At 52.8% G+C, this 20,390-nt stretch overlaps 1 protein-coding gene across 1 annotated transcript; it reads right to left on the bottom strand.

Annotated features, from left to right (window-relative positions):
- Positions 1-16,730: 16,730 nt before the first annotated feature.
- Positions 16,731-20,150, bottom strand: LOC103729856 (small integral membrane protein 10-like protein 2A). The gene is made up of 3 exons (XM_029561043.1): positions 19,237-20,150; positions 18,588-18,718; positions 16,731-18,500 (listed from the first exon to the last, which is right to left on the bottom strand). The coding sequence occupies exon 1, from the start codon at positions 19,941-19,943 to the stop codon at positions 19,707-19,709; it is 237 nt and encodes a 78-aa protein (XP_029416903.1). The 5' UTR covers positions 19,944-20,150; the 3' UTR covers positions 16,731-18,500; positions 18,588-18,718; positions 19,237-19,706.
- Between the last annotated feature and the right edge of the window lie 240 nt (positions 20,151-20,390).

Here is a 20,390-nt window from a genome sequence, read left to right on the forward strand (position 1 = left end):
CCTCCTCTAGCTTCCTATCCTCCCCTGTGCCAAATACCTTCCTACCCAGCCTCCTACCCCACCCTTAACTTCCTCCCCAACCTTATATCCTCCTCCAGACTCTCTAAGCCTCCTGTCCTTCCCCTCAGTGTCCTCTCACCCTCCCTAGCCTCCTGTGTTCCTATTCTATCTCCCTGCTGTATCTTTCCTTCTCAGAATCCTACTGAGCCTCCTTTCCACTATTTGGAACACCCCCAGATTGTTTCCCTCCACCTTAGACCTCTCCCCCACCTTCCTCCACAGCCATTTTCTGTATTCCCTTTTAGCTTACTGTTTTCTGCCCTAGACTTATTTCCCCATCTGCCTGTCCTCCCTTAGCTACTTGACCTCTTCACCTTCACTCTGCCCACCCAAGCTTCTACCTTCATAGGATCCTCCTATCCTCCCTTTAGTATCCTGCCATCTCCTACAGTACCCGACATGCTCCTACCCAGCTCCCTAGTACCCTGCCATCCCAAAGAGCATCAGCTCACATTCATATATTTCTCTCCTTCAAGCTAGCCCTTGGTCTTTTTCACCATGTGCCACCATCCTGAGACTGCAATCTTTCCCTTGGAATTACTGGGTTCATCCTCAGCTTTCTGCCCAGTTGCACTCTTCTCCAGTCTTAGCCACATCAAAGCCAAGTGCCTAAGCACCCTAGCCAGTCTGCAGCATCACATCCTGCCTTCCCCTCTGTCTCTTAAACCCTGGTGGACAACCTGAGGTCACCCAGCATCCTACAGTGTACGTGATCCTACTGTCCTCTTCCCTGTCTTCTTCATAGGCTACAAAACATAATGTCCTCCCTCATGAAGCTGCAATTAACCCATGAATCTGCTCCATTCTACCCCAATCCCTGCCCTCTTCCCAGGCCTTCTGTCTTAGCTTTCTACTATCCCACTCAGACTTGTCATGCTCTCCCAGTAAGAGTCCTGCTATTTGACAGTTCTGCCTTTTACATAGGCTTTATCATGCTAAGAATTTCCTGCCATCTTCCAAAACCCCCAAGCTCCCAGCCTCTTTCACTCCACTCCAGCTTCCAACGTTGAACATGGTTATCATGTCATGCCTGTACTCTATGACCCTTCCCAAGAACATCCTGAATTCTTCTTTTAAAATTTTATTTATTTTTATTTTATGTATATGAGTGTATTGCCTGCATGTAAGTGCAACTATGTCGTGCAGTGCCCACAGAGATCAGAAGGTGTCGGATTCCCTGGAACTGAATCATGGACAGTTGTTAGCTGCAATGCGGGTGCTAGGACTCAAACCTGAGTTCTCTGTAAGAGCAGGACGTGCTCTTAACCACTGAGCCATCTTTCTGGCCTTTCCCCATCCTGAATTCTTAGTCCTGCTACACCCACCCTAGCTGTCTATCATCCTCGCTAGATACTGCCCTCTGATATAGCACCCGTCAGCACCTAGTCTTCTCTTGGTCCCTTGATTACATCTCTAGATTTCTGCCTTTACTCAGCCACCTGATATTCCTTGGCTACAATGAGGCTCCTGGACTTTGAGAATTCTAATGTCCCCCAGAGCCCTACAACTTAGCCTCATGCTTTTTAACCCAGGCATCCTCATCTCCCATTGAGCCTCCTTCCCAATGGTGTTTCTTACCATCCTTCCCCACACCTCAATCTCCAGCCAGAACTTGATATTCCAAACCTCCCCCGACTATGGAGGCTCTTCCAAGGATTTCTGCTTGTTTCCCAGCTTTCTACCCTGACCCAGGCTCAAACACACCTCAGCGCCTCCTTTGTGCCTTGATCCCCTTCCTCATAGATGCCATAGCCATGCCACTGACTAGTTCCTATTCCCCCATTCCCTTGAGCATCCTGCCATTTTCCTCAACTCCTCCCTTTGTCTTAAGTTGCCTCCCCTCCTGCGCTAGACTTCTGCCACCCTCCTCAGCATCCTGACACTTCTGGAAGTTTTCTGTTCTCCTATATGTCCCATCCAGCCTAGTTTGCTATCCTCTTCCCCGCACCCTTTCTTTCCCTTGCTGTGCTTCCACATCTTCCTAAGCTCCCCATGAGCTCGATCGCACCTCCCCTAGCTCCACCTTTCCTATGCCCCAAATCTGCCACCCTTGCTTGCCTTCTCTCCTGCTACTGTGCATCTCTTTCTCATCTCAGGATTTCCTTTGTATACTACACTCCTTCCACCTGAAACGTTTGCTCTACTGTCAAACCCTCTTTCTTCAGTCATCCCCGGCCTTCCCACCAGCACTTTCCCCTTCATTTCACACCCCACACTGTTTCCTGTACTCCTCTTCAGAGTCCTGCATCAACACTGTGCTACCATACTTGTCTTTCTCTACCCAGCGCCCTTACACCTTAGTCACTCCCTGAGCCTTATGCCCACATCCACATGCTTCTTTCCTCTGTGCCAACCTTCGGTCCTCTCACCAACTGCTACTGTCTGTCTGAGCCTGTCATGCCCCTGATTCTACTGACCTCTTCCTCATCTTCCTGCCCTTCTCCACAGCCATCTTCCCTCCAGCCCAGTAGCTACACTCTCCAGCAGTCCTTTTAGGCTTCCTTTGTCCTGCAGGATCCCGTTCTCTCTCTCCTGAGTCTCATGCTTTCATAGAGACTCTTCATGTCCCATCGAGCCTCCTCCCCATTCTTTTCCAATCACTCTACCAATCCTCCCAATAACCCTGCTCTCCTCTCCAGATTCCTGCACTGGCATCTCTCATTAGGCCTTACACCAGCTTCCTACCACTGAGCCTCCTGTCCTCTTCCTCCTCCATTTATTCTCCTCCACTTTAGACTCCTACCATCCAACCTACACTTCCGCTCTTTCCCAGCTGCCTACTCTTTTTGTATCTTCTCTCATCCTGAGGATATTCAATCTTCCAGGTTTCTGCTCTCGTCTCCATTTTCATAACCTTCCTTCTGATTTCCTTTCTCCTCTTCAGCCTCCTGCCATCTGCAGTCTCCTACTATATCCCTCTTCCTGCTTCTGGCCTTTACAATTTCTTTTTCTATTGTGTCCCCTGACTCTGTGCCCATTCATCTGCTCTCTTTCCAACATTTTATCCTTCTCCCAGTCTTCTTCCAACCATCCATCTGACACTCCTAACATGCCACCCTGAGCATAATGGCCTGTTCTGTCCATGCTCCTCCAGGTTCCAACACTCTCTGAGCCTCCAGCTCCCATTGCTATCCACCTTTACACTACCTTCTAGTGAATAGGAACCAGTCAACCCCTTCCCTGTTTCCTCCTTTCCCTTCATCATCCTCCCATCCTCCTCTGTCTTTTCATGTCTGGATGAGTCAAATGAGCTTTAGCCTCCTGCCCTCTCCCTAGCCTCCAGTCACCCTACTCTTAAGACTCCTAAACCCACCCTGAGCTGCTGATCTTCCTCACCAGCCTCCCCTTTGTGGCTTCCTGCATCCTCTCATCCTGCTTCCTTGTCCCTGAGCTACCTGGCTTTCTCCCCAACCTTTTGCCATCCTTCTGGCCTTTCTACCCTTCTGGCGTGTTACATTTCCCCCTCCCTAGACTGTACTACCTCTTCTGTGGCTCTTGTCCCATTCCCTATTCTCTACCTGATCATACTACCACCCTCCTCAGTCTACTACATCTCCATAGAACCAGCTTCCTACCCTCACCTTGAGCCTCATGCCTTCTCTTGTCTCCTATACTCCTCGTGTGACACAGGCCCTTCTCCACATCCATATGATCTTTGTCTTCTGCTCTCCTCCATTTCTTCTGGCTTCCCTCCACAACCTACTCTCTCCCAGTCTTCTACCCTCCCTAGCCTCCTCTCTCACTAATGATCCTGGAACCCTTAGTAGCTTCAGGTCCCCTTTCCTAGCTTCCTTCCTTCCTTCATCAGCTTATCATCCTCCCCAGAGCAGCCCTTCTCTTCCTCAGCCCCCTAGCTCCCTCCCTTTCTCAGAACTTGCCCTCCACCCGCCTCCTATCCTCCCTCTGAGACTCTTGCCTTCCTCTAGATCCTCCTTCCTCAGTTTCTACCTTCTTCCCTCATCTACCCACTCCTCGTATTCCTGCATTCTCCTGGTAACTCATATCATCCTGTGCATCTCTTGGATTCCTCTTCATCCCCCAACCCCCCTCCCCAGTCATCTTCCACACTCCCCAGCCTTTTCCCCCCTGTTCATCCTCTTACCTCACCTTCCTGATACGACCCTTATCTTTCTCTTCACCTGCTCAACATCCATCATTTTCTGTACCTCTAACCTTCCTCCTAATGCTACTGCATTCTTGCCCACCTTCCTGTCCTCTGCACACCTCTTCATGATCCCTGAGTATCAGACCTTCCTTCTGAGTCTTGCCCTCTCCCTTATAGGCTGATTTCAGGACATAGCCTCCTATGCTCCCTCTGATCCTCCTGCCTTCATTCTCTGGCGTCTTCATAGCTGTCCATACCTTCAACTCAGCAGTGTGGCCCCCTTCATAGCACTTGGCCCTGCCCCATCCTTCCTTACCAGCATTTGGCCCCAGGCCAAGCCTAATACCTTCACCAGAATCTCCTTTCTTCCCTCCCTAGACTTACCCTAACTTTCTGGAGCCTCTAGCCTTCCTCTTCATCTTTTTGCCCTTCCACTCTGCTCCTGAGCTTCTCTGTGTACTTCTGCCTTTCCCCAGCCTCCTAACATCCTGTTGAGACTCCTCACCTCCTCCCTAGCCTCACACTGAGGCCTCTGCCTTTCTCTAATACCCTGCTCCCCCCTTGAACCTTTTCAGTCCTACATAGTACCCTCGCACAGTGTCCTAAGCTCCCGATTTACCTAAAGGCCTCTGCAGCCACCTGCTCTCCCCATCCTCCTACAACAACCTTCAGCTTCCTACATACCTCTCCAAATGCCTTACTCTCTAGCTGAGCCTTCTGTCCAACTTCACAATTGCCCTCCAGTCTCCCGGCCTCTTCTCCAGCACTGTGTGCTTCTCCTCAGCCTCTCTTCCAGCTTCCTAACCTCCTTATACAACTGGTCCTCCTCCTCTGTCTTTCAACCTCCCCTAGCATTCTATGCTGCCTTAACCTCCTGTCCTCCTTCCCAGGCTCCCTCCTGCTTCCATTCAGCCTGCTCCATATCCTCTTCTATGCCTTACTCTTCTACCCTACACTGGAGTTTCATGCCAGAACCCAAAGCTCCAACCACCACCCAGCTGAATAAACTAGTCTTTCCTCAGCTTCCTCCATTCTCCAGATTTCTACCCTGCCCCAGACTTTTGATCATACTGTTTCTCCCCAGATGCCTGACTCCATTGCTAGGACACAGCCCCTTTCTCCAAATTCCTCCACTCCCCTAGCCTCCTACAATTCAGGATCCTATTACTTTTCAAATCCTTTCCTCTACTTTCTACCTTCTACTGTCTTAGTAAGCTCCATATAAGCCTCCTCCTTCCTCCACTCGATCCACCTTTCCTGGCTAAATTTTATCCATCCTCAGTAGGCTTTGCCCTCCTATTGACCTTCTTGCTGTCCAGTCACCCTGCCCAGCACCCTCCCTCAGCTCCAGCCTTCTTCCCTCCCCTAGCCTCCTAAACCCACCCTGAACTTCTACCTTCCTCACCTGTCTCCCTTTAATGTCTCCTGCATTCCCCAATCCTGCCACCTTCTCCCTGAGCCTCCTGCCCTTCTCTCCAAACTTTGCCATCCTCTGGGCCTCCTACGCTTCTAACACTTTTCTTTTGTCCCTCCCTAGACTCTGACTACCTAGTCTGCTGCACTCTTCCCCAACTCCCTACCTTCTACCTGATCATGCTTCCCTCCATTTCCATTGAACTTCCTATAGCCTCCCACACTCACAAAGTCTCCTTCCCTTCTCTCCAGGGTTCTGCCTCTGTCCCCAGATTTCACCTTTCTTAATACTCATGCCCTCTTCTCCAGCCTTCTCCTCTCCTCTAGAGCCTCTAATGCTCATTTCCTGGCCTGTTCTGGAGCCTTCTTCATGCCTACCTCATCAACTTCTTCCTGTCCTCCTCCACAGAATATGCCTGCCCCTAATTTCTACCTCTCAGCTGGGTCTCTGACCCCATCTTCAGTCTTCTACAACCCTTGATCCTTCTACCCTCCCCAGCATGCTATGCTCCAGCCTCATCACCCTCCTGAGATTTGTCATTCTCTACCCTTTAACCCCACTGAAGCCCCTACCCTTCTCGCCAGCCTCCTGTTTCCCCAAGTCTTTTGTCCTCCCCAGTGTCCTTCAGCTTTCTCACAGCTTTTTGCTCTCCAGCAGCTTCCTACCTCCACCTTGAGCCTCCAGCCTTCCTCTTGTACTGTCGCCTTGTGACATACTCCATTCTCATTCATGTGATCTTAATTAGCCTTCTGCATGCCTCCATGCTCTCCTGCTTCCCTTCACATCCTACCCTCCCCTAGTTTACTTCCAATGCTTCTTGACGCCCTCATAGACCCCAGTCCTCTTCCCCAGCATCCTTCCTTCCTCTCTCAGCTTCCAACCATCCTGACCGTACTTCTTTTTCCTCAGTCCCCTCCACTATCCTCCTATCCTCCCCCTATACCTCCTGCTTTCCTCCAGGGGCCTCTCCTCATTCTCCATCTTCTGCCCTCCACTACCCACTCCTCTTTTTCCTACATTCTCCTACATCATACCCTCCTCCCCCCTGAATCTCTTGGATTCCTTCTCATCCCAGGCCCTCCTCCCCAGTCATCTTCCACTCTCCTTAGCCTTTGTGCTCCACTGAATTCTCCTGCCATAAGCCTCCTGGTATGACCCCCATCTTCCTCTTCACCCACTCAGCCTTCTTCACTTTCTGTGCCTCCAATCCTCTTCCTAACTCTGCATCATTATGGCCCAGCTTCCTGTCCTCTGCCAACCTCTTCACCTCTCCATGAGCCTCTTGCCTGCCTCCCTAGACTAGCCATCCTGTTTAGGCTGTCATCCTACAGCCTCCTAAAACCCAACTGAAACTTCTGTATTCCTTCCAGGGTCCTTCCTTCCTCTGCAACTACCTGCCACTACCTTTACCATGAACTACTTGTCCTCCTTCCCAGCAGCTGGCCCTGCTCCATCCTATAAGCTCCCACACGCCTCCTTTGTCTTATCCCACTTCCTATCTTTGGTTCCTTGACTTAGTTAGGCCTTTCCATAACCTCCCAAGCTGTCCTGAGAGTGCTGCTCTCCTCTCCAGCTTTTACCCATTTCTCAGACCTGTCTCCTCCCAGATTCCTACTATCCTACCCAGACACCATATTTCATGAACCCTTGGCCCTCCTCAAGCCTCCTATCCTGACTCTGAGGTGCCTGACCTACTCCTCAGCACCCTGACTTCTCCCAGCTTTCCACCAACTCTTGGACTTCCTGCCTACCTCCCCAGCCTTCTATGGTTCCCCAGACACTTGGAATCTCCTGAACCTCCACACATCACCCTTACCCGATTCTACTCACATCCGTTGTCTTGTGATGAGCTCCCCAGTTTCTTATTATGCCTTAAGCATCTTGCTTTTCTCCTCCGCCTCCTACACTACAGGTCAACTATCTGACCTCCTCTAGCGTCCTAGCCTCATTTTGAGCCTCTTGTCCTCCTCCTCAACCTGCTGCCTTATACTGGACTCTTCGTCTTCTACTCTAGGATCTTGTCCTTGCCCAACTTCCAACTATCCTACCCTCTCCTGCCTTCTGTCTTATTTCAAAGCTTTCTTCCTCTCCTTTCCAGATTTCTACCTTCCACTAGACTCCAATCCTCCCCTTGCCACTTGCTCTCTTTCCTAAGCTTGCGTATTCCCTGAGTCACCCATTTCACATTTTCTTCCTGAGCTTACTGCCCTATCCAGGCTTCTGGGTCTCCCAGACTCCCCTGAGCCTCCTGCTCTCCCCCACATTTCTCCGTTCCTTCCTTCCTCTAGCATGTTGTCTCCCTTAGGCTCCTCCCTTCCCCTTGTGTCTCCTGTCCTCTATACAACCCCGCCACTCCTCACACTCCATCCCTCCTTCTGATCCTGCTGCCCTACTCCCAGCCTCATACAGCATCCCCTAACTTCCTCCATACTTCCTCACCCTTCTGCCCTTCCTGAACCTCGAGTCCTCCCCTCACAAATGCCCTCCTCCCTAAACTTAGGCTCTCTTGGCCTTAGACTTAGACATTCTAAGATCCCCTGAACCTCCTGGCTTCCTCTCAGCCATTTTTCCTCTTATTACCTACCCTCACCCACAGCTACCTGCCCTCCTCAGCAGCCTTAGTCCTGGCTCTAGTCTACTATGCCCCCTAACTCTCCTCCTACAATCTACTGCTGTCTGCCACCCCCAGTGTTCCCCTCCCTCTGAGCCTTCTGCCCTCCCTTCCCATACAAGTGTCATCCTCTACAAACTTCTGAACCTGTCCTCAGCTCCTTACTTACATCTTCCTTACTTACAGCCTCTTCCTCTCAGTCTCAGTCTTCTGCCCTCCTACACCCACCACTCTTACTCAACCCATAACCTCAAACTTTCTGACACTCCTGCCCCTCATCACCTCTTCAGTCTGCTACCATACTCTCAATCTGCTGTGTTCCTCCTCAGCTTCCTGCCACACTCCATGGCCTTCTGCCCTCATCCAAACTCCTACTTTTTCTATGTGCCATACACTGGCCCCTCCAGCCTCTTGTTCACCTCTCAAAAGATCTGCCATACCACAGGTTCCCAAAATCCTATTCACCTGAACCTCACAGCCTTCTCCTTCCTCAGTTTGCCCTTCTCAACTGTCTTCTGACTTCTACCTTTTCCTCAGAGTCCTTCCACTAGACTCCCTCTTGCCGTCCCTCTCCACCTCAGCCTGCTGCCCTCTACTCAGCTTCTCACAGTCCCCTTGAGCTGCAGGCCTCTTACCAGTCGCCACCATCTTCCCCATTCTTCAGTCATTGCCCAGGTACTGCCAGATATTCCAGTGCTATTTTTCAACTCATATCCCTCCTGAGCCTTCTGTTCTCCTCAGATTACCCCTCTCACTCCTGATTTCCTCTGGAGCTTTCTGCCCTCCTCCCCAGCATTTAGCCTTCCTCATGAACCTAATTTGACCCCCATACACCTACCTTCCTTCCACTACTCCAGTCCTCCCATTGAGCCTCATGTCCTTCATAGTATTTTCTGTACAGCCCTATCCAGCTTTCCCCTTCTTCCCTCTTCCCCAGACATATTTCCCTTGAGCCTCCTCTCCCTTCTACTCCATACTTCTACCCATCCTACCTGAGTCTTCTGCCCTCCACCCCAGCCTCCTCCTCTTCCCCCTTAGACTCTTGGACTCCTCTTTAGATTCCTACTCTCCTCCTGAGTCTTGTGCCTTCATCTGGCTCCTACACTTCCCTGAAACTTCGGCCCTACCCAGCAGCATGACTTCAACTCTCACCATCAAGCTCCTACTCTCTTACCCCACATCCTAATCTCCCCTGAACATCCACCCTCCTACCCAGTATGCTAACAAGATCTTCAGTCCTCTCCACTCCCTCTGAGCCTCTGGCTCTCTTGCCTAGCTTTATTCCCTTCCATATTTTCCTATAGTACCCTGAACCTTTGCCCTGCTCTTCAACCTACTGTCCTGTTGCTCCCCAGACATATGCCCTCCTTATCCTACACCCCATCCCGGCCTCTTATCCTCCACTTGAGTCTCTTTGCCTTACCCCAGACTTGCCTTTCTCTCTCTCTAGCCTTCTCTGTTTCCTACCCTCACCCTGATCATCCTGACCACCAATCTAAGTCTCCTACCATATACCCTGATCCTCTTATCCTTCCTCTCAGTTTCCTGCCTTTCCCCAAGCCTCCGGTCCTCCATGTAGCCTCCTGCATTCCTCAGATTTATGTCCTCTCTAGACTGCTGTACCCAGTACTTATTGTCCCGAGCCTTCTGTACTCCAGAGTTAACCTCCTGTCCTCTGACCCAACTTCCTGTTCTCCCCCAGACTCCTGTCCTCCCTTACCTTCTCACCATGCTCCCAGGCTATCTGCCTTTCCAAGACTCCTACTCTTCCCCTCTGCTTCCTGTCCTCACCAGCCTGTGGGCTTCTCTGAAGCTTTCGCCTTCCTCCTTAGCCTCCCATCCTTCATTCCAGGGAAGAATGTTCTCTCCAGGCCTCCTTCCCTAACCCTCATAATATCCCCTACGTTTCCTAAACTCCTTCTCAGCCTCTTATTCACACCCCCAGTCTCCTGCACTGCTACCCAGCTACCCATTTTGAACATCCTCCTCCTCAGTTGGCTACTCTCATTCCTGACTTCTCCTAGTCCCTGTCCTCCCCTTCATGTTACCCTCCTCCCCACAACCTGATTTTTCCCTTGAATGTCAAGGTTCCTGTTCTCCATAACTTCTCACCCTCCTTCTTAGATTTCTAGTTTTCCTACAAAACTCCTGGAATGTTATGACCTCTGATCTCCACTGTAACCTCTTGATCTTCCCCAACATCCTACACTTGCCTAATTTTTTGCCCTTCCTGAGTCTACTGCCTACCTTCACAGCATCTAGACCTTCCACACTCTTCCACTTCCCAGGAGTCACCAAACTTCCTCCAGCTTCCTGTCCTCCCCTGTGCCAACAAACTTCCTACCCAGCTTCCTATCCTACAACAAGTCCTGCTCTCCTTCCCAGCATCCTACGAGCCTCCTCTCGTCTTCCATCCCTAAACCTCCTGTCTTCCTTCCCTGCACTATCTGCTCATCCTCCCCAGCCTCCTGTGTCCCATTATCCCTTCCTGCTGAGTCTCTTTCCTTCTCTCAGAACCTACTCTCCAAGCATCCTCCCCAGTATTTTGAGCTCCCCTGAGCTTCAGTTCCTCTACCTTAGCCCTCTGTCCTCCTGCCTTCTTTTCCAGCCATCTTCACTGTTTTCTCTTAGCCTCCTAAAATCTACCTCAGATTTCATTTCCCCAGCACATTTCCCTCACTTAGTCACCTGACCCTCTAACTTTCTCAGCACCCTCAAAGCTTGTATTTCTCCCAGGTCCTACTATCCTCGAATGATCCTGACCGTTTGCTCAGATGACTAATCCCCCAGCAATCTCTGCTGTCTCCCAGTGTCCTCCTCTCTTCCTGAGCCTCCTGTCCTTTCTCCTTCCCAGCCTTGTTACCTACCCCAGTCTCCTAACCTCCAGAGTCCTGCCCTCATTCCCACCCTTTCAAGTCTTCCAGAATTCTGCCCTCGTCTACAGGCTCCTGCCCGTCCCCAAACAGCTGTTCTCACCCTGAACCTCCTGCATTCCTCTCCTGCTTACTGCTCTCCAAATGTCTCTCCAGTCTTCCTCATCAAACTCCTGCCCTGCTCCATAGACTTCTGCCTTTCCTAGCATCCTATCCTCTCCTTCAGCCACCTGACCTTATCACAGACTTCTGCCCTATTCCTAGCTCTTCCTCCAGAACACCCAGCCCTATCCCTGGCCTCCAACCCTCCCACATAAACCTGTTGTCTTCCTCCTCAGCTTCTCATCTCCTGGAATTTCCTGATGTATTCCACAGCTTCCTAGCCTCCCCATGGACCTCAGGACCTCTTGCAGCCTCCTCCCCAGACTTCTGTGCTCCTGAGTCTCCAACCCTCCCAAGAAACCAACAGCCTCCACTGCAGTCTTGCCATCTTCTCTAGGCTTATGCTTTCCCAGAGCATCCAAAGCTCATTTCAATACCTGCCTCTCCTCCAGAGGCTACTACCCTTGTCCCTAAGGATCTGCCTTCATCCAACTTCGGATCATATCCCCAGGTTTAAGTCAAACATCTTGTTTATCTCCACATTCTTCTCTCCCACTCAGCCTTCTGCCAAGATCTTGCTTTTATCTGAGGGGCCTGTCCTACCTCAGCCTCTTGTCATCCTCTCAGCCTAATCAACCCTTACCAAGTTTCCTTTACTTCTCTCCAGACTTCTACATTCCCCCAGGCCGCTGCATAGCCCAGACTCCTGCCTTCATCTTTATCTTGCTACCCCTGGCACCATCCTAGCAGACATAGCTGCCCAGGTTTCTACTGCCAAAGCATGCTGCCATTCTGCTCAGTCGTCTAATCTTGGGGTGAAACACATGACCCCCTATTCCTCTTTCCCTTTTACTCATGATCTAGTGCAAGGCATCCATCTGTCCTCCCCAGCATCTGTCCTTCCTCTCTAGCTTTCATTCATCCCCTAGGTTGAATGCTCTGCCTGAGCCTGCTACTCACGTCCCCAGCAGTCTCCCTTATCAGCAGTCTTCTGACTTCATCACCAGACTCCTTACATCTCCCTTAGCAACCTGATCATCCTTCTTCCCTCTGCCAGCCTGCAACCCTTCCCCTAAGCCCTCCATACACCCTTCAGCCTTGTGCCCACTTCCAGCTTCCTAGCCTCCAATTAGGACTCCTATCTTCCAGTCTAGCCAACGCATTTCCCAGCCTCAGGTCGGGGGCATGTTGAAGCCTCCTGCATATCTGACCAGCCATGTCCCTTCCCCCAGCCTCCTACAGCCCCTAAGCCTCTACCCTAAGCCACCTTCCCACCTCCCCGGACTTCTGCTTTTCTCTATCCTCTAACCTTCTTCTCCCTTAGCCTCCTGACCCCATCGCCTTCTGCCTTCCTCCTGACTCCTATACTTAGAGCCCTGTGCCCTTCCTCGCTGTCCTCTCTCCCTGATCCTCCTCCTGTCCCCCACAACATTCTGCCATACACCATAGCTTTCTGCCCTCCCAGTGAGCCTTCTGCCCTCTGCCAGACTCCCCACTTCTCCTGAATCTCCTGTCCTATTCAATAGCCTTACTCTCTTCCCCAGGATCATATTCACCAGCCTCCTGCCATCCTCCCTAGATTGCTACTTCACCCTGATCAGAATACCTGCAATCTCAGCCTCCTTATGTACTTCCTGACATGCTGGGGCTTCCTACATCTACCATAAGCTTTCTGTCCTCTTCCACAGCCTTTTGATCTCCTCAGCCTACCTTTCTGGTGCCTTCCTCCTCAGCCTCCTGCCCTTCTATTCTGCTTCCTGTGCCCCTCTGTAGACTTTTCCTTTCTACATGTGTCTTAAAAATCCACAAGCCTCTGGATTTCCTAGTTCCCTCCTACACTAAGCCTCTTCTTTTCCCAAATTCTTATTCTTACACTGAGCTCACTGCTGTCCTAGCCAAGCATCCTTCTCTCTTCTTCAGCCATCTCTCTCCCCTCAGAACTTGCCCTCCACCAGCCTATCCTCTCCTGGAACTTCCTGCCTCCCTGCAGAGCCTCTTCCCTCAGTGTCCACCTTCTGTCCTCCTCTACCCACTTCCCTTATTCCTGCATTCTCCTGGTACCTCACAGCCTCCTCTTGGATTCCTCCTATCCCCAGGCCCTCCTCCCCAGTTTCCTACCACACCTCTCAGTCTTTGTGCTCCTCTCCATCCTCCTGCCCTGAACCTCCTGGTATGACTCCTATCTTCTGGTTCATTTGCTCATCCTTCTTCACTTTCTGTGCCTCCAACCCTCCTAACTTCGCTGCTTTCCTGCTCAGTTTCCTGTCCTTTGTTAACTTCCTCACCTCTCCAAGCCTCAGGCTTTCCCCTTCCTAGACCCTTGCCCTCTTTAAGGCTTACTTCGTCCCATAACCTCCTAAGCACCCTCCAAACCTTGTGCCCTCCTCCCCAGTCTCCTTTCTTGCTCCCAGTTGTCTTCCCCTACCTTCACTGTCAACTGCCTGCTGGCCGTCATAGTACTTGGCCAATTAATTCCCTTCCAACTGTCCTGCTTTCCATTCCCTTCCAACTGTCCTGCTTTCCTACCCATCTTCGGCCTTCCTCCCTAGACTTCTGCCCTTCCACAGCTTCCTAAGCATGCTACTGTCTTCCCAGTCTTTAACTCTTCTTCCCAGGCTTGATTTTCCCCTAGACTTCTAGTTCCTCCCAATTCTCCTGCTGTCCCAAGAATCCTCCACATTCCATGAGTCTTCTGCCCTCCCCCTCAGCAACTCTTTCTATCTCATTTTCCACCTTTGTCCACACACCTAGAATCCCCTGAACCTCCAGTCTCCACTCTTTTCCTCCGTTCTGTCCCCCATCCTGCCTCTTGCCTAGCTCTACAGTTTACTCCTAACCCCTGAGCATCTTGCCCTTCTCCTCAACCTCCTGCTCTACAGGTAAACCACCCGACCCACCCTCTTACCCTCCACACCTCCTGTCCTCCTGCTCAGTCTTCTACCCTCCCCTGGAGCTACCTATACTTCTTCAGTTTCCAAGCATCCTATGCTTCTCCCCTTGTTTCCCATCTTACTGTTCAGCCTTCTGCCCTCCTCCCCAGTTTTGCCCTCTTCTAGCTTCCTATTCTCCCCCGGCTTCTTCCCACCTCCCCTGCCTCCTGTCCTCTTCCTTAAACTTTTGTTTTTCCTCAGCCACCCATGTCTTCTTCCTTCCCCTCCGAGTCTCTCCACTTGCTTCTGAGAGCCTCGCTGTCTTCCTTCCCAGCCTCTGGTACCCCCAAACTCCTATACCCTCCCCGAGACCCTTGCCCACCTTTCTACTCTATCCTTCTAGCTTTCTGACCTTCCCGAGCCTGCTACCCTCCTCAGCCTCCTACATAATTACTCAGCCTCCTGCCTTTCCTGAACTTCCAACCCTCTCCTGACCTTAATGTCTTCACTAGGTTTATATTCCCCCATAGCATGCTAATTCCTGAACCTCCTGCCTGTCCTGCCTATTGCCCTCCTCCAGGCTCCTACCCTCACCCTGAGCCATCTATCCTCACTAGCCTTACTCCTCCCTAGCTTACTACCTCCTCCTTAGTCTCTCTACCCAGCCTTCTGCCCCCCAATGACCTCTCCCAGTGTCATGCCTTCAGCTTGAATGTCCCTTCCATTCACTAGTCTCCTAACTTCCCCATGTGTCCTTCTCTATAGCCTTCTGCTTCCTTCCCCAGCCTCCTACACTTCCCTTATCTTGGACTCCTTACCAGTCTCTTGCCATTCTCCCCAGTGCCCACTAGCCTCTTGCCCTCTTACGCATCCTGTACGTCTGAACCTCCTATACTCTCCGAGAATCCTCCTCTCAGTCTTCTGCATTCCTCCACCCACTATCTCCCCACCCCTGCCTCATACCCTCCCTGATGCTCCTGCCCTCATCACCAGGCCCTCTTCCCCAACCTCCTACCACACTCCTCAGCCTGCTGTGTTTCTCCTCCAATTTCTGCCACAGGCCCTAGGCTTCTCCCCTCTCCCAGACTCCTACCCTTCCTATGTGCCTTACATACTCCCCTTGAGCATGTTTTGCACCTCTCAGACCTTTAGTTGTACCCCAGCTTCCCACTACCCGATTCCCCTTAACTGCCTGGCCTCCTCCTAGTTTCCCCTTCTCCCTAGTATTCTGCTTTCCTGGAGACTCCACCCTTCCGTGACAATCCTGCCCTCATCCCTAGCCTTCTGCCCTCCCTATCATACCACTTTCCACCTCAGTCTGTCTTCTCTTCTGCTTCCTACAGCCCCTTGAGCCTCCTGGCCTCCTACCAGCTTGCCACCCTGTTCCCCTTCCTCCTGTACTGCTCATGTATTATGCTTCCTGAGACTCTTGCAATTTTCTTCAGCCTTACAAACTTCCTGCAAGCCTCTGGCTCTCCTTCCAAGTCTTCCATCCTCCTCAGATTATCCTTCTCCCCATCCTTCAGCCTTCCCCTGGACTATTACCCTCCTCATGGTCCTATTTTCCTTTTCAGTGCCCTATCCTCTTCCCTACACTCCAACACCACCCACTGCCAGCTTCTTGCCCTCTCTAGAGTCTTCTAACAGCCCTATCCTACTACCTTTCTCCATCCTGCCTTTTACCCTAATCTGCTGCCCTCCTTCGTAGACACCTACATTTCCCTTGAGTCTCCTTCCTTCTACATCATCATTCTGCCCTACCTGAGCTACTTCTCCTGAATCTTCTGTCCTCAGGAGCCTTGAGTCCTCTCCTATCCTCCTACTGTCAACCTGAAACTTCCCGCCCTCCTCCTGAAACTTCTGCCTTCCCCAGACTGCTACATTCCCATGAGTTGCCTGCCTTCCCTGCCACCCCACAGTACCCCTGAGCATCTTGTCCTGCTCCTCAGGCTTCTACCCTCTCAAGAAACTTGACCTCCACCAGTCTCCCAGAATCCCCTTGAGTTTCCTGTCCTTCTCACCAGGCTCCTGTCCTCCCAAGCTTCTTTCCTTCCTCCTGAGCTTCCTGCCCTCACTCCTTCCTGCCATGCCTCCTGACCTGCCCCAGCCTCCTCACCTCCCCTAATCTCCTGCCCTCTTGCCAAACCTCACCTTGGCCCTACAGTTCCTGGCTTCTCCGGCAATGCCTGAGAACAGAGTTGTGAGAGAACAGAGCTAAGGCCAGGAGAGAAAAGCAGGCATCCAGCTCCAGCATCTGGTATTTTTTTTTCTTCTTAAGAGTCTCCAGGAAGTCGCCTTCCAGGAGGCAGCGAATTCACCACCTGCTGCTGCAGAGTTGTCTACAGGCTGCACAAAATGTCCTGCAGACAGTTGTCTCCTTTCCCTTTACCGCTGAGGTTCAACTTGAATTAAAGTTTGACACCAGACCCTAGAATGAAAGAGAAGCCTATGCTTTGGTTTCTTTCACTGACCACCTGGTATCTTCTGGGCCTGTTCAATGCAGTGGGTAACAGAGGAAGGTGGTCCTGTCACAGGCAGTCTGGGAGGGGGTTCTGAAAGAGCATAGATTCCCTGCACAGCCCTGAGGCACTATAGCTTTTGGCTCAGAGCTTGCTCTCCCACCTTCTGCCCCCCACCTGCCTCGCCCAGGCCACTGCATGGCACCCAGCAGAAATAGGAGGCATCCAGGCGGTAGTCAGCGTAGTGAATTCAAGGGTTTCTCTTTTGAGTTGGACAGACAACAACATGTGACAACACCAGAAAGAAGAACGCAATGTTGACAAGGCAGTGCTGGCGGTGCAGTTCATCACACATGGAAATGTAGGGTCATTCAGGTTGAGTCTCTGAATCTGTTGAAGTTTTGCTGCCTGGAATACAGACTGCAAATAAAGTGCATCACGACCCCATCACGCAGGAAGGGCACCATGGATGAGCGGAAGTAGCTAGGGGTCAGGGAAAGCAGAAGCTCACACTACTCAAGGCCAGAGCAGGATGTGAGCACAAGGCTAAGGCCTGGTCCTTGCCTCTCTCCTGGCTGAGGCTACTGAGCCCAGAATCCAGGCCAGTGCCAATGCCAGAGTACAGCCAAAGCCCATGTCTGGGCATGCTCAGGGAGGAGCTTCCCTGCAATGAGAGGTCTGAGAGGTCAGGCCCTCAGATTTCATGAGCACTTCTACACTTCTAATAAGCCAAGATCCTTCTTGTACAGGAAAGACAGGTCACCTCAGGAGTTCCTCCTCCTGCTCAACAGCCCCATTCCCATCAGACATGTTCACACGCAGATATACACACATGCATTCAAACATATATACACACTAAACTCAGGAAACGTGGCAGAAGCAAGAAGCTATCGGTTCTGGGCCGTGGCAAACAAGAGGCCATGTGGCAGCCAAATTCCAGCCTGTGCCCCTGGGGGACAGAGACTGAGATGTTCATCTGGGTCCCTGACTACAACTGGGCAGCTGGGCCACGCTGTCCCTGGGGATGCCGAGATTGCTGAAGGTTTCTATCCCAAGAACAGGATACAATGGGCCTTGAGCTACCAGTGGCAGTGGACCTGAGGGAACTGGGGATGTGGGATGAGTGTCCCTTGGGCCATTCTTGGTCATTCATGGACCCCACTCAGGGCCTCCTGGACTGTCCTCAGCTCACAGCGATGAGATTTTCTTATGCAGTTCCAAGGCTGGGGCCCCAAGCCTGGGGACAGAGAGATGTGGTCATACCAATGGTCTCAGTCCCCAACTCTTCCATCTGCTAATGACATCCTGACCTTACAAACCACAATGCCACCATCATCCCACTGTCACAAAACTGAGCTCAAGAAGTTGTCACCATATAACTCAGAAGCCCTTGGTCATGGTCCAGTGAGGTGAGAAGGTTTAGCTCTGGGGGGGAGGACCTGACTTTTCAGGGAGTTCTGAAACTTACTTCTCTGTCCCCTGCCTCGGCTGCTCCCCTGTCTTCCACAGGACCTTTCATACCACTCCAAGGAAAGGCCGATGCCCAGCTTCCCTACCCCTCGACTTCTCTCTCCCTAGGTCCCTTGGCAGCTCTGTGCTCCCTCCCCATCCCACTGTCCTGCCAGGCCTTGGAGAAGACTGCTGAGGTGGGGGAGTGCATGGCAAGGGCAGGCTGAGCTCCACACCTCCTCTCTGGGTGACAAGGACAAATCCCTGGCCATTCTCAGAGGTCCACAGTGTTCTTTAGGTGGGAGAACACATCTCCCTCACAGTGTTGCAAGGAGATATCAGTGCCCAGGGAACACTGATATCTTTCCCATGACAGGGTCAGGAGCCCTGGGCCACCCCACCCCTCTGGTCCTCTATCAGATAAGCCCTTCCTCTTCTAGACTGGCCTTTCACCCAGCTGCTCCCAAGACTGCTAAAGGAACAACAGCACCTCAAGGTAGGGATCCGACTTGAGAAGCCCAGAGCATGGGTGAGCCATCACCTACAAGGACCAATACCTGAAAAAGAAAGAGGGAAACTTTAGCATTGGCCTGTTGCCCTTCTCTACCCTTTTCTCAGAGCAGCTGCCTGCTCGGGAGACCTACCTTGGTAGGTCTGTGGTACACCGTGGGTTGCCAGGCTGCTCATGGCTGGTGGACAGGCTACTGTGGCCTTGGGAATACCCACCACAGGGGCTGCAGGGAGCCTAGGTGGACACCAGGATGGAAGAGCAAGGCTGTGCCGAAGAGATAGGTGGAATTCAGTATTTCCCATCCTTCCCTGTCTGCAGATGATCTCAGGTGGGGTTAGAGGGGCAAGAGGGACAGCAGGAAGGGCAGGCAGAGACAAGTCTCTTACAACCCCCCCAACAGTGCAGGGGGCAGTTTGGGAAGGGTTGTGCAGAGCTGCAGAGTGCTGAGCCTTAGAGAGAAGGGGACAGACCCAGGGTTTGACTCAGAAGAGAACTGTTCATCTTATCTGCTACCTGGAGACAGGCAGAGATGGGTATGCACATCTTTAATCCACTAGGGCCTTCTGGGGGGCTCATTGGCTCATGCCACTCCCCCGCTCCAGGGGTTCAGGTGACATCTCAGTGCTCTTTTGTATAAAAAGGGGACTCAAAGACTGGGCAGTGCATGGAGAGGTATCCCTGACTGTTGGTGATGGGCTGACCCTCTCAGATGCCATGGTCGCTGTGCCACCCTTCGCCCTACCAGGAATAACCAACAGGAGCATGGGAGAGCCTGTGCCTACCTTTTGGTTCCCCAACTGGGTTAGACAGCAGGTGTGCCCGGGTGTCTTCCCTATTTCCAGAAACAAACAAGGCGCCTGGGCATTAAGATGCCATGGCCAGAGGCCCGCGATCACCAGCTACCTTTCAGCCCAGGGGCCCGGCCAATCAAGTCGGGTAGTCGCATCCCTCCTCCGGTTCTCCCCCTTTCGGCCAACTGGAGGCAACAGGTCTGCCAGACGCCAGCGATTCTATGGATGCTGCAGGAAAGATCTCGGCGCGGGAGGGGTTCTCGGTCTGGTCTGCTGGCTGCCCGGCACCATTCGCTCTCCGCAGAGCCCTAGGGTGGAGGTGCCCGGGCCTCCCCGCCGCAGCCAGGCGACCCGGCGCGGCCCACCGACCTTCCCGCGCGGCCTAGGGCGGAGGGCGCGTACGGGGGCGGCAGGGGCGGCGGCGGAGGGGCTGGGGTTTTGCCACTCGCTCGTACGCTCCCTCACTCGATCCGCACCTGCAGGCGGACATTGAACATCACCGAGGCCACCATGTAGAAGTAGGGGAAGTTCATGCGCAGCCGCCAGGCCAGGTCGAAGAAGGTGAGCAGCGTGCGCGTGAGCCCTTTGCAGAAGGCGCCGTACGAGCCGCGCACCGCGGCGGAACGCGACAACCGCACCGCCAGGCCTGACAGGGCTGCCGCCGCCGCCGCCGCAGACAGGGCCGCTGACGCCGCCATGGGCCCCGCCGCCCCGCTCACCCGCCGGAGCGTAGGCCTGAGCGCTGAGCCACACTTCCCGGCCCCCGCCCGCCGCGCCGCGCCGCGCCGCCCTCGGGCTGCTGGTCCCCGAAGCCTCCCGAGGCAGCTCCGCGCCTCCGCCCGCCCTTGGGACCTACGGTACACAGCTCCGCCTCCTTGCTGCAGCCTCAGGGCGGTTGGGGAGGTGGGCCGGAAGCCCTGGTGGCGCTTGGCCGCAGAGGTGGCGTGAAGGGCTCCGCCCCCAGCACGCAGACGCCTCAGTGATGCGTGGCCTTCATCCTAGCCCCGCCCCACTCTGCACTGCAGCCCAGGCCCGCTCCTCTAGCCCAGCCTGACTCACCTGCACACCCCACTCCTTCATCCTTACCTAGTTCCAGGCTCCTGGGTGCATAAGCCACAGGACCTAGCTCACTGTAAGGCACTAGT

Source organism: Nannospalax galili, unplaced genomic scaffold (genome assembly GCF_000622305.1).
Source record: "Nannospalax galili isolate Female #2095 unplaced genomic scaffold, S.galili_v1.0 scaffold2673, whole genome shotgun sequence".
Classification (NCBI taxonomy): domain Eukaryota; kingdom Metazoa; phylum Chordata; class Mammalia; order Rodentia; family Spalacidae; genus Nannospalax; species Nannospalax galili.